Raw genomic sequence first — 12,029 nt, 5'->3', positions numbered from 1 at the left:
ACTTCATAGCTAAGCTGAGCCCTCGTATACAGCCGTAATCCGTACCAAAAGAAGCAATGTTACATACACCGTCCCTTTGTGGACGAACCATGGCTCTCTCCCGCAAGTAATGATATCACCACTTCTCCCTCCTTTTCATCATGCCCCAAATAAAATGCAACTCAATCGCTGTAGATCGCAAGATCGCAATCATGCCCATCTCCGCATCGCAGTCTACCTTCAAATCCTCATACCATGCCTTCCTCCCCGCATTCCAGTGCCTCTTCCCTCTCCACCATCCCAACCGAGCAGCCCAGCTTCGAACCCGTGCGCACCCCCAGCACCAGCCTCCATCAAGCCCAGAGCAATGTTGCCATCTCGCGCATCCAATCCCTCCGCCTCACCCATGAATCCACCGTCGGCTCCCGCAGAGGCAGCACCCGGACGCCGCGCGAGCAATGGCTCCCCATGGGCGGCGGGAAGGAGTTTCCCCCGCTGCTCCCGGACCCGGACCGGTATGTTGTCGAGTTCCTCGACGAGAAGGATCCGATGCATCCGCATAATTGGCCAACAAGGACGAAGTGAGCGATCCGAGCGTCTGGCAGATGTGTAGCTGAGAGCGAGGTTCAGTTGTCTGCGCCGCAACCCTCCCAGCACGCTCTCTACTCCATCAGGAACGAACCCTAACCATCCCGCAGAATCTTTCTCTCCGCAATCCTAGCCTACGTCACCTTCGTCTCCTCCTTCGCCTCGGCCATCTTCTCCTCGACCGTCACCGCCATCAGCGAACAGTTCCACATCAGCACCGAGGTGGCCGTGCTAGGCGTGACCCTGTACGTCCTGGGCTTCGCCGCCGGCCCGACGCTGTGGGCACCCCTATCGGAACTCTACGGCCGCCGCTGGCCCATCACCGCCGGCATCTTCGGGTACAGCGTATTCACGATCGGGACCGCGACGGCCAAGGACGTGCAGACGATCATGCTCACGCGGTTTTTCGCGGGGCTGTTCGCCGCCAGCCCGCTGGCCATTGTCCCCGCAGCCTTTGCGGACATCTACAACAACCGCACGCGCGGGATCGCGATCGCCATGTTCGCCATGGCCGTGTTCGTCGGGCCCTTCGCGTCGCCCTTCACGGGCGGCTTCATCACCATGAGCTACCTGCACTGGCGCTGGACCATGTACATCGCCAGCATCATGGGCTTCCTGGGCTTCGCGCTCCTGCTCCTCTTCTACCGCGAGACGTACGCGCCCGCGCTCCTACAGCAGAAGGCGTCGATCGTGCGCCGCCAGACCCGGAACTGGGGCATCCACGCCAAGCAGGACGAGGTGGAGATCGATCTGCACGAGCTGATCACTGTCAACTTTAGCCGCCCGTTTCGGATGCTCTTTACCGAGCCGATTGTCTTCCTCGTCACCCTGTACATGTCGTTTATCTATGGCCTGATGTATGCGCTGCTGTCGGCGTACCCCGTGGTGTTCCAGGAGATTCATGGGATGAACCTGGGGGTGGGCAGTCTGCCCTTCATTGGGCTGATGATTGGCGAGTTTGCCGGAGGGGCGTACGTCTTAATGAGCCAGGGGAGCTACACAAGAAAGTTGGTTGCCAACGGAGACGTCCCGGTGCCGGAGTGGAGATTACCCCCGGCGATTGTAGGGGGTGCGGCGTTCACAATTGGATTGTTTTGGTAAGGAACAGCCCCCGCAGGAATCACCGAGCGGAATAAGTTGCTAAAGAAGGCTCCGACAGGTACGGCTGGACGGGCTGGACACAGTCTATCCACTGGATGGCCCCCACCGCATCTGGAGTGTTCACCGGCTTCGGAATCTACTGCATCTTCTTGCAGTGCTTCAACTATCTTATTGACTCTTATCTGCAATTGTGGGTAGATGAGGAGGTCCCTGCATCCCTGCAAGTCATCAGCTGACGAGAGCCACTTTAGTGCTGCCTCGGTGTTCGCCGCCAACACTATCCTCCGGTCCGCGGTGGGCGCATGCTTCCCCTTGTTCGCCAAGCAGATGTTCGTCAATCTGGGGGTGCAATGGGCAGGCACCTTACTGGGATGTCTCGCCGCGATCATGGTTCCTATCCCACTGGGATTCATCCTGTATGGCCCAGCACTGCGGCGAAAGAGTAAATTTGCGCCATCGCCAGTATTCTTCCAGGAGAAAGCTTGTTAATAAGCGCACGTGAAAACGTTCTGTAACAGATTAGAAACCTACTCCATTTAGTTGCTCATTTAGTTGCTCATTTAGTTGCTTCTTAGCCTTCAGTTTTCCGGCGGCTGCCAAGGCTGGCCACCGGTTTTTCCGCCGCTTAGCGAAGTAACCCTAGCCGATAACAATCAGGAGATATTCACTGCCACGACGCTGATTGCCTGGAGGCGAATTGCCAAGCACGCCACCCATGGACAGAGCAGCCAGTCCAGGCTGTATCCATTCCTTTGCCAAGCTGCCAAGATGATAAGGAGAAATTTTCCCACACGTTGCTTTCCCGATCGCGTGCGGGTGCTTATCACTTGGCCTCGTTCCCCGGCTCCCGCGACATTTTTTCTCGCCGCTTCTGCCTGACGGACCACATAAAATCCCTGGTTCCCCGGGTTGGGGGGTGAAGCTGTCAGCGTTGTCTGTTTTGATTTTTCATTCCTCGAGCTTGTCTCGCAGTAGATTGTCTTGCAATAGACTGACAGTCGCCTTGCACCATGGGTTTGCAGAACTGGGTGCATGAAACCAACCTCGCGGTGGCTCGCAGCCCCGTGGGGAGATGGTTCCGGTTGGAGAACTCGGGCCATGTAAGTGGTGGCACTTTGTGGATGCACAGCGGTGCATCGCGAGCGTGACTGATCCCTCCCTTAGCCCAAGGAACGCAAGGGTAGTTTCTTCTTCACCGAGCTCCGCGCCGGTCTCGCCACCTTCTTCGCGATGGCGTACATCATCAGTGTCAACGCCACCATCACCTCCGAATCGGGCGGGCCCTGCGTCTGCCCCGCAGACAGCATGTCCGATCTCTGCGCGACCAACACGGAGTACCTCCTGTGCGTCGAGGAGGTCAACCGGGATTTCGTGACTGCGACCGCCGCCATCTCAGCACTGTCGACCTTCTGCATGGGCCTGTTCGCCAATCTTCCGGTCGCGCTCGCCCCAGGCATGGGTCTCAACAGCTACTTCGCATATACAGTGGTCGGATACCACGGATCGGGTTTGATCCCCTACGGAATCGCGTTGACGGCCGTCTTCGTGGAGGGCTTTGTCTTCTTGGCCCTGACGCTGTTGGGTATCCGACAATGGCTGGCCCGTGCACTACCTGCCTCGATCAAACTGGCTACCGGCACGGGTATCGGGCTGTATTTGACCTTGATCGGCCTCACTTATAGTGCGGGTATTGGACTAGTGACGGGCGGCACCAGCGTGCCCATTGATCTGGCAGGATGTACCGAGAGCCTCAAGGATGCGACCACGGGTGCTTGCCCGTCCTCCGCGGTCATGCGTAGTCCGACCATGTGGATTGGTATCTTCTGCGGTGGTGTTCTCACCGTGGTGCTCATGATGTACCGAGTCAAGGGTGCTATCATCATGGGTATCCTCCTTGTCTCGATCATCTCGTGGCCCCGACCCACTGATGTCACTTATTTCCCTCATTCCTCGATCGGAGACAGCCGTTTCGATTTCTTCAAGAAGGTGGTGACCTTCCATCCCATCACGCGCACGCTTGTCGCGCAGGAGTGGAACATCAGTGGCCACGGCGCGAAGTTCGGTTTGGCTTTCATCTCGTTCCTGGTATGTGAACATTCCTCGACGGTTGGTGAGGTCACATGACTAACAGAAGCAGTATGTCGACATCCTCGACACGACGGGAACGCTGTATTCGATGGCGCGCTATGCAGGCACGATTGATCCGGTCACGCAGGACTTCGAGGGCAGCTCTATTGCTTATGTGAGTATTTTCTGCCGTTCTTTCTTTGCGCTCCCATACTGATTGTCCCCAGATGGTGGATGCCATTTCGATCTCGATCGGGTCTCTGTTTGGCGTGCCGCCCGTGACGGCTTTCGTGGAGAGTGGAGCCGGTATCTCCGAAGGAGGTAAGACGGGGTTGACATCGTGCATGACGGGCCTGTGCTTCTTCATCTCGGTGTTCTTCTCGCCGATCTTTGCCTCGATCCCTCCTTGGGCGACTGGTTGCACGCTGGTCATCGTCGGGGCGCTGATGGCGCAGGCGGCGACGCAGATCAACTGGAAGTACCACGGAGATGCCATTCCGGCATTTTTGACGATTGCCATCATGCCGTTCACGTATAGTATCGCGTACGGGTTGATTGCCGGTATCTGCAGCTACATCACGATCAACGGCATCACGTGGGTGCTGGCGAAGGTGACGGGCGGGCGGTTGGTGCCGCCCAACCTGGACGAGAGTGAGCCATGGACCTGGCGAATTCCAGGAGGGCTTTTCCCCCCGTGGGTGAAGCGGGCGGCTCGAGGTAAGAAAGACTTCTGGCGCGACGACTCGATAGATCGATCGTTTGGTGGGGAAGAGGAGGAGCGACGCTCGGTGGTGTCCAAGGAAGAGGAGGAGCGGGACAAGAAGCAGGTGGTGGATGTGAAGCCACAGCCGGTGTAAACACGTAACATGTGACCTGGGAGTCTGAGCCTGAGGCCGTAAAAGGTCCGCGTCTAACGCTTCCGCGCCTCGCCGGCGGCTCGCCACCCTCCGCCTCACTTATGAGTACTCACCTCCTACCGGTACTGTCTGTAACATGAGCGTCATAATAATAACACTAATTATGAGTATTTGTATGCCCAAGTTTTCAAGTTTTGCCCCCCATATTCACGGAAATCACATCTCCCAGATCGTTCCCTTGCGTGGGGAGGGTATCGAGATAGATACCCAATGATACTACGCATGTAATTTCCACGCAGAAACATCAAGATCGCCTTTGCCACCGCATCGACGAGGCCACGCGTGCTACTTGTGGTTCCCTCTGGTGGTTGCAGGGCGCTTTGGCCCGTATCGAGTTGGGCCTCACTCCTGGTGGTGGCTGATACCTTATGGGGACTGTTGGGTCCGGGCAGTATGAACCACGATAGGCGAATGATGAGGGAGGAAGCGGTCAATGCCGGTGTTGGCTCCAATTTTAAAGTCGGTATAGCGTCGAAGTGCCGAGCAAGTCCGACAGTTCTGGGTGTGCTTTGGCTGCGATAGCCTATGAGTGAACAGCTGCAACTGGAAGGAGGGGGCTGTTCTTGCACAAAAGTCGAGCGGTATTCAGATCCGACCGGTCTAAGACCTCGATAGGTCACTGCGTTGCTCGCTGGCTGGGGTAAGCGTGACAAAAAAAGAAAAGAAAAACCTGCTTTTCACTGTGTCTCTGACTTGACTAGTGGGCCTCAACATTTTTTTGTTCTTGGATCGAGACCGTGTGGGAGCGAAGATCGCATGGGAATTTGTTTGATTGACTTGAATGAATCAGTTCCATTGTTAACTTTCACCTTTCAACCTTGTTGACAAACCCGATCGGCCGGCGGAGATAGCCAGGCACCGACTGCCATCCCATCAGGCTATCCGGAGATAGAAGGCGACAGCCTGATTTCTGGAAGTGGCTTAGTGCCATCGGGCCGCTTAGTCCCGTAACTGGGAAATCACCAGTCAGATGCAACAGCATGCGACAGCATTGCCGGTTTCGGGAATTTGCCCCCATTCCTGATTCGGTTCGGCCGGCAGGAAGGAATCATCTCGGGAATAGTTCCCAGCTTAGAAGGAGTTATCCTAGCAAAGGAATTGGTTATGAATGTACTTTTTCAGCCTGCTTGGAGGCTTTAGTACGGAGGAGTAGTAGACTACTGATCATGATTATGGTTTGGTTTGTGGTTCATGGTTCATGGTTCATGGTTCATAGTTCATAGTTCATGGTTCATGGTTCCATTATGAATGCGGCGATGATGCTACTTGCCTAATCCAGCTGCACGCGTCGACATCATGGATGAATCCCGATAGTTATCCACTACATACTACTTACTATTATGGACTGTGCAGGCATGATATGTTTGTGACTCAAAATAAAACCTATCAGGTACCTACAGTCCACTGGACCCAATAGTTCTTCACCTGTATTGTCTGTATCTGTCTATTATTGTCTATTGTTGATTGTTGATTGTCTATTGTCTATTGTTGGTACTATTTTCCAATCTTCAGCATCTCCCATTCATCCAGGAACTGGAAGTATGAGCATGAGCATGAGCATGAGCATGAGCATGAGCACATCAAGCGGGTCGATCCACTTCCCTCCTCCCTCCACCTTTTGGTTCGAACTGAGGTCCTTCCATTTTACCCACTTTGGTCCCAATCGAGTGGAAGGGATGTTCCCACCATCCAATCGTCCGCCGTCATTCCTCTTTCCTCCCCCCCCCTCGCGCTGGATCGACCTGCTTTCCCTCCTCTCCTGCACGGGATCTTCTTCCATTCTGAGGCTACTACGGAGTACACCACCACCACCTCCCAACCTTCAACCTGAACTACTTTTCCGTACCTCCTTACTAAACTAACACCACCACTAATCAACACTTCTACCACTCATTCACTCACTCACTGATTCTCATGCATATCCATCTTTTCCCTCTTGCGGTCTCCTCCCCTCTTTCTCCTTCTCCTTTCCCTTCTCCTCTTTCTTCTAGTATCCTGCCCTCTTCCTCTACTTTTTTTCGCGATTCTTGCGCCCTGTTTCCAACGACCCTTTCTTTTCCTCCTTGATATCCTCTTCCTCTCTCTCCTTCCGTCGCTCCACATTTTCTAGTCTTTGTCCCTTCTTCCTTTTCCTCCTCTTCTCCCCACCTTTCGCTTCTCCCCTTCCGATTCAATCATGGATCCTCACCATGTCCGATACTAAGTCGCGCCCTTTGGCTCCGGCCCCTCCTGGTGCCAATGCTGCTCTCGACAACCACCAACGCAGAAAGAATGTCGGTACAGCTTGTGCCGCCTGCAAAGCGCGGAAACTAAAGGTGCGCGCGGCTCATCCTCCTCCATTGTTTCTCCCTCCTGCCCCCTCTATCCTCTCCCCTCCTCCCTTGTCCCTTCGCACTCACACTGACCGGAAGGTGACTATAGTGTACCGGATCCGTGCCCTGTGCCAGCTGCGTCAAAAGCAATGTCGAATGCACTCTCGACAAGAGCGCCGATAAACGTCGCCGGGGCGCTCTCAAACGCAAAATCGATGAATTGGCCGACAAGGAGGAGTTGCTGGTCCGCCTCGTGGGTGCAATTCGCGAAAGTGGCAATGGCCATGTCATGCCCCTCATCGACCTCATCCGTACCGATCCCACCCTCGACGAAATCCGCCAGCACATTCACCTCCATATCCCGCAGTCGGAACTAGAGCTGACGCCCGACCTGGCTCAGCTGAGTCGCGAAGTCCAACACCTACAATCCTCAGACCGCTCGCGTCCAATGCGCCGCATGCTCGAAGCCAAACGTGCCGCCGATTCGCCACGCTACCTCGTACCGGCGCACCCTTGGACCGCTGTAGTGCCCGATTCCCATTTTGTTTCACATCTCATCTCGCTTTGGTTTACCTGGTCGCACCCCTTCCGCAACTGGATCGATCGGGATTTGTTCTTGCGGGAGATGCAGACCGGCAAGCGGTCAGGGCGGTTCTGTTCTCCGTTCCTGGTCAACAGTATCCTCGCCGACGCGTGTGTAGGTTGGCCCGTGTCTTGTGGTGATTTTACCCCCAGCTGATCGGTTTAGGCCTACTCGGACTACCCGGACGCGTTCACCATCCCCGGCGATACCGCCTCGAAAGGCCTTCATTTCTACGAGGAAGCGAAACGACTACTCGACCAGGAAGCCGGGCGCATCACATTGCCGACCGTGCAGGGTTTGGGGATCCTATGGTCGTGGTAGGTCATTTCACGACGCGTTCAACCAAGATCCTGAGTTGACCTTCCACGCAGTGCTGCTCGGACCGGTCGCGACCGTCAGGGCTGGATTTATCAAAACCAGCTTGCCTACGCACTACAAGAACTGTTGCAGAAGAATTCCAGCCTCGCCGCTAATCCCGACCTGGATACCCTGCGGATGGTTCATGGGCTGAACCGGACCGTCTGGGGGTTATTCAACGTCGCCACGTACGGCCCCTGCGCCCGATCTTTGACTTTCTCCTCCTCCATCGCCCCATGCGCCCGGTCCTTATGAAGGAGCTCCACTGACGCGTCGGCCAGGATCCATGCCCTGACCGACCGGAGCCGCCCGTCGATACCTATACCCGACCGCCACCGTCTCCCACCATTGCGCCATGAGGGCGGCCCAGATGACATATGGCAGCCCTACCCACGCCCGGTGGCGGGGATCCCTGGTCACGTGGATTGTTTATTCGTCGCCCTCTCGAATCTGACTCCGATTGCGTACGAGGTGACTCGATTGTTCGAGCTTCCGCCACGCGCCGATCTTGCCGCGCGGGTCACTGTTTTGCACGAACACCTCCAACATTGCGCGGACCACTGGCCCGCATGCTTGAAGGGCACGCGACTCGAAGCGCCTCATATTCTGTGTCTGCAGTGAGTACCTGGTGTTCGATAGGGGTCAATTGGTAACTTACCAGGTGATGTAGCATGTATTACCACTTGATTGTCCTGACGCTGTATGGAGTGGTTCTATCCGCCACACCGCCCTCCGCGACCGACCGGGTTGGGCTCCACGCCCGCGCTGTGCGGCTCTCGGCGGCGCGAAACATTGCCCATCTGAACTGCATTCATCGCTCGTGCTGGGGCGTGGAGCGTATGCCGGTCAGCAATAGCTCCTGTCTGTTGGGGGCTCTTCTCGCTCTGTTGGATGGGCTCGATGAGCCTGAAAACCGGGAGGCGTTCATTACCCTTTCGGTTGCTGCCAAATCATTAACACGCCGGTGGGACGGTGGGAGGAACCTGCTGGGGATCGTGCGCACCACCGCCCAGGCTCAAGGGGTGGCTCTTCCCGCGGAGACTGCCTCTCTGTTCACCACTTTTTTCTTGCCACTAGCGACCACCCCGATGTCGGGAGTGGACGAATCCCCCGATGGGGCGGAGGAAAGCAGTCCCGCAGGTTGAGGTGACTTCAAATGTTCCTCTGTTTATGCACCACTATTTGATACCCGAGCGGATTAAGGGATCCTTCCTACACGGGCCAGCGAGCCCTGAACCCGACCGGCCTGTGTGCCGGTCTATGCCTGAATCTTGAGCCTTGCGATCATTCTTGGACAGTCTGCGCAAGATCCTGAGCGGTAGTTGAACCTGGAATGCAACAACCAGTAGCTGGTTGCTCCTCAGGATTCGACCCAAGCTACTTGCTAGCTTCCGATTCAGCATTTGTCTCATCATGTGCCTCTGAATCATTGCCATTTACATTAGCTATTGCGCCATATTTTCACATCTTATTAATCATAACTCATTATAACATCATGTCAGACCGGACACATCGTACTATAACCCATTATATGAGTTCTCAGACTGCAATCATCAGTCATCACATCGTCGCTCCCACACGTAACCCTTCCGTGGCATTCCGTATCCTCACACCGTCTCCACCCTCTGTGGCACCGGCCTTTTCCTGGTTCTTCGCTTTGCTGGCCGGAAATAATGCCACCAAGCCCAGACCGCCATGGTGGCGAGGGTCAGGGGGATCGTCACCGCCCAGTACAACCAGAACGAGCCCGCCATGAACCAGGTATGTTCGTCACCGTCGGTGAAGTTGAAGAAGTTCGTTCCGAACAGGCCCTACGCCATCAGCCAGCAGCTCCAAACAACTCCCCTTCCGAACAACAATGTCCAAAAAAAAAAAAAAAACATAAAAGACAAACGTACCGACACAAACGTCCCCGGCAGATAGACCATACTCACCACGGCGATGGTCTTCATCATCGCCGAGTCGGATTTGGTGTCGTGCCCGAACTGCTGGGAGACGAGGTTGAAACCCTACCGTTCTAGTTAGCAGCATAACCAGTGCAAAGATCCACAATGGGGAAAGGACTTCAGTAGAATGGGAAAAGGCCCTACGCACGAGATTAATCTCATTGTGCAACCGCTCCGTGAGCGAGCGGCTGCGCGTGTGCAGCGCATGCAGCTGCTTGGCGACGGCGCGGAGGGCGCGTTCGGTCTGGAGGGTGAAGATGTGCGTGCTTGGTGCTGAAACACAGCTATTGTAGGTGTGGCTGTGATTGTGGTGATGGTGCGAGGGGGCGCTGGAGCTGGGAGTCGTCCCTGCTGCTGCTCCTGGAGCATACAACCCCGCCGACCGAATCTGCTCCCGCACCAGACTCTCCACGGTATGCTGTGCCACCTCGAGGGTCTCGTTGGCGTGGAAGATGTGCCGCGCGATGTCGTGCAGGTGCGGGAAGAAATCCGGCGTCAGGGCTGTGGGATTCAGTCGGCCCTGTTTTTTTGCTGTCAGTATCATTTTCGAGCTGGGTTTGTGGCGCTTGTTACGGTGCGTGGGGGGGGGGGGATGTATGGAGAGATAGCGGAGTTGGGGCTGGGGTACCAATGTGGTAGATGGCCATCTTGTAAGTGATGGTTCGGGGGGGGGGGGTTGCAGGAAGGCACCAGGTGGCTTTGGTAGCTGCTAACCTTCTCAATCTCCCGCACCAGATCCCGTAGCCCCCAGATCGACCGGTCATATTCCGGGATCAACGCCGTCGCAAACGCCGCGTGCCAGGCGTACGGGTCGTGAGCGCGCTGGCGCGCTGGCGGGAAGAAGGCCTTCAGGAATGTGCGCGGCGGCAGGGGCAGGTCGATGCAGTAGACGGTTTGCTGGCTGGTGCGCGGGTCCCAGTCCACGTAGCAGGTGGCTTGCGTCCAGTGGTATTTGTGGGGTTCGATCACGCGTTTGATTTTGTAGGTGGACCATGATCCTTTACTTTTTGTGTTATTTTTGGTGGTGGTGGGAAGGGTATAGTACATGAGGAGGGTGTGCGGGGCTATGGCTGAGGGGAAGGGGATGGCTGGCTTACTGTGCTGGATGAATTGGCCGGCCTCGTTGGGGATGTCCTCGCAGTCGAAGGAGCCGTTCAGGTCTTCGGTGATGATGGGTTGGAAGCGGGCGGGGAAGAGGGGCAGGTGAGAGGGTGTGTCGAGGGTCGTGGTTGAGGTGAATCTGTTTTCTTGCTGTTAGGGTTTCCGCATATGCAAGAGGAGCGAAAATGTTCGAAGGGAGAGATGAATACATTACTGTCGAGTAGCGCGGGGTCTATTGAAGATGTTAGTATTGTTTGCCTGTTGGGAATTCTCAATTGAGCTGTGTGGAGGGAGGGTGTGACCTCGGCATTGAACTCCAGCACCGAAATGCGCCGTTCCACCCAGTCATCTGTCTCTGTGACTTGGTTAGCCAGGTTTGAATCGCTAACAAGCAAAGAAGAAGAAGAAGAAAACTTACCGCATTCCTCGAAAATCCTTGTCTCCGGTCGGTCGGTCGACGAGCTGGTGCGGAGTTTCTCCATTGCGCACGGAGGGTTGAAGGCACACACAGAACTAGGCGCCCAGCATGAGGCTGGTAATGGTGTGGTCTCTTCTTATACACAGAAAGGCTCGATTGCCAGCCTACTGCAGACTAGGCCAGCCTTGTTGGCGGCGCAGTTAGCCGCCGTGAGTCGAATCCCCAGGAAACATGAAGCCCAATCGTGGCGCCAAGCCGAGGTCTTTCTGTAGGGCTTCGGCGAGGATGCGCCCGCCCGCGGGCGGCGCGGGCTGCGTGTGCTGCGTGTGTGCTGGCGCTGTCTGTCATCTCGCATGGGGCTGTGGGCCAGCCCTGTCAAGGATATCTGGACTGTTTGGGTTCATGGAGGTGAGATGAGTGGAATTGTGCTGGTTGTGGATTGCTGATTGTTGATTGTTGCCTGATTGTTGAGGTGGATTGCATTGTTGGACCGGGGTGTGATGTGAGACAATCACCGCCTTGTCACTGAATTGGTGGTGGCTGTTCTACATCCCAGTAGATAATATGGGAGAATATGATTGCAGGAGATAAATGGGTCTGTGTTCAGTGCTTGCAGCTGACTTCTCATTGCCACTATCCTACTGTTTTCGTCGCAACGAC

General features: G+C 55.8%; 4 protein-coding genes across 4 annotated transcripts; 3 read left to right on the top strand and 1 right to left on the bottom strand.

The window, feature by feature from the left end:
• Position 1: 1 nt before the first annotated feature.
• On the top strand, positions 2 to 2,208 carry BO82DRAFT_316081 (MFS transporter). Its single transcript, XM_025632566.1, has 4 exons — positions 2 to 560; positions 678 to 1,664; positions 1,727 to 1,858; positions 1,920 to 2,208. The coding sequence occupies exons 1-4, from the start codon at positions 235 to 237 to the stop codon at positions 2,155 to 2,157; spliced, it is 1,683 nt and encodes a 560-aa protein (XP_025489224.1). The 5' UTR covers positions 2 to 234; the 3' UTR covers positions 2,158 to 2,208.
• A 470-nt stretch (positions 2,209 to 2,678) lies between these two features.
• On the top strand, positions 2,679 to 4,739 carry BO82DRAFT_385443 (NCS2 family permease; the record flags this gene model as incomplete). Its single annotated transcript, XM_025638181.1, has 4 exons — positions 2,679 to 2,768; positions 2,833 to 3,753; positions 3,806 to 3,910; positions 3,963 to 4,739. 4 exons carry the CDS (start codon positions 2,679 to 2,681, stop codon positions 4,590 to 4,592), a joined length of 1,746 nt encoding a protein of 581 aa, XP_025489223.1. The 3' UTR covers positions 4,593 to 4,739.
• Positions 4,740 to 6,393: 1,654 nt separating this feature from the next.
• BO82DRAFT_394181 (putative C6 transcription factor) lies at positions 6,394 to 9,049 on the top strand (the record flags this gene model as incomplete). The annotated part of the gene is made up of 6 exons (XM_025638721.1): positions 6,394 to 6,967; positions 7,074 to 7,661; positions 7,713 to 7,864; positions 7,919 to 8,092; positions 8,186 to 8,521; positions 8,575 to 9,049. Exons 1-6 carry the CDS (start codon positions 6,842 to 6,844, stop codon positions 9,047 to 9,049), a joined length of 1,851 nt encoding a protein of 616 aa, XP_025489222.1. The 5' UTR covers positions 6,394 to 6,841.
• A 217-nt stretch (positions 9,050 to 9,266) lies between these two features.
• BO82DRAFT_316074 (uncharacterized protein) lies at positions 9,267 to 11,816 on the bottom strand. The gene is made up of 8 exons (XM_025632565.1): positions 11,370 to 11,816; positions 11,254 to 11,306; positions 11,161 to 11,183; positions 10,948 to 11,090; positions 10,565 to 10,848; positions 9,999 to 10,370; positions 9,803 to 9,913; positions 9,267 to 9,715 (listed from the first exon to the last, which is right to left on the bottom strand). The coding sequence occupies exons 1-8, from the start codon at positions 11,431 to 11,433 to the stop codon at positions 9,512 to 9,514; spliced, it is 1,254 nt and encodes a 417-aa protein (XP_025489221.1). The 5' UTR covers positions 11,434 to 11,816; the 3' UTR covers positions 9,267 to 9,511.
• Between the last annotated feature and the right edge of the window lie 213 nt (positions 11,817 to 12,029).

Source organism: Aspergillus uvarum, assembly GCF_003184745.1.
Source record: "Aspergillus uvarum CBS 121591 unplaced genomic scaffold BO82scaffold_50, whole genome shotgun sequence".
Classification (NCBI taxonomy): domain Eukaryota; kingdom Fungi; phylum Ascomycota; class Eurotiomycetes; order Eurotiales; family Aspergillaceae; genus Aspergillus; species Aspergillus uvarum.
The sequence above is the reverse complement of the archived record's forward strand: the minus strand, read 5'-3'. Positions and strand labels throughout refer to the sequence as shown.

Bases quoted from the DNA above. Each gene is read 5' to 3' on its own strand.
- BO82DRAFT_316081 (XM_025632566.1), top strand. From the start codon at position 235: ATGCCTTCCTCCCCGCATTCCAGTGCCTCTTCCCTCTCCACCATCCCA. The intron at 561-677 runs GTGAGCGATCCG...ACCATCCCGCAG, and splicing joins AATTGGCCAACAAGGACGAA to AATCTTTCTCTCCGCAATCC. The intron at 1,859-1,919 runs GTGGGTAGATGA...GAGCCACTTTAG, and splicing joins ATTGACTCTTATCTGCAATT to TGCTGCCTCGGTGTTCGCCG.
- BO82DRAFT_316074 (XM_025632565.1), bottom strand. From the start codon at position 11,433: ATGGAGAAACTCCGCACCAGCTCGTCGACCGACCGACCGGAGACAAGG. The intron at 9,914-9,998 runs GTGCGTAGGGCC...CTAGAACGGTAG, and splicing joins TGCACAATGAGATTAATCTC to GGTTTCAACCTCGTCTCCCA. The intron at 9,716-9,802 runs GTACGTTTGTCT...CTGATGGCGTAG, and splicing joins TGCCGGGGACGTTTGTGTCG to GGCCTGTTCGGAACGAACTT.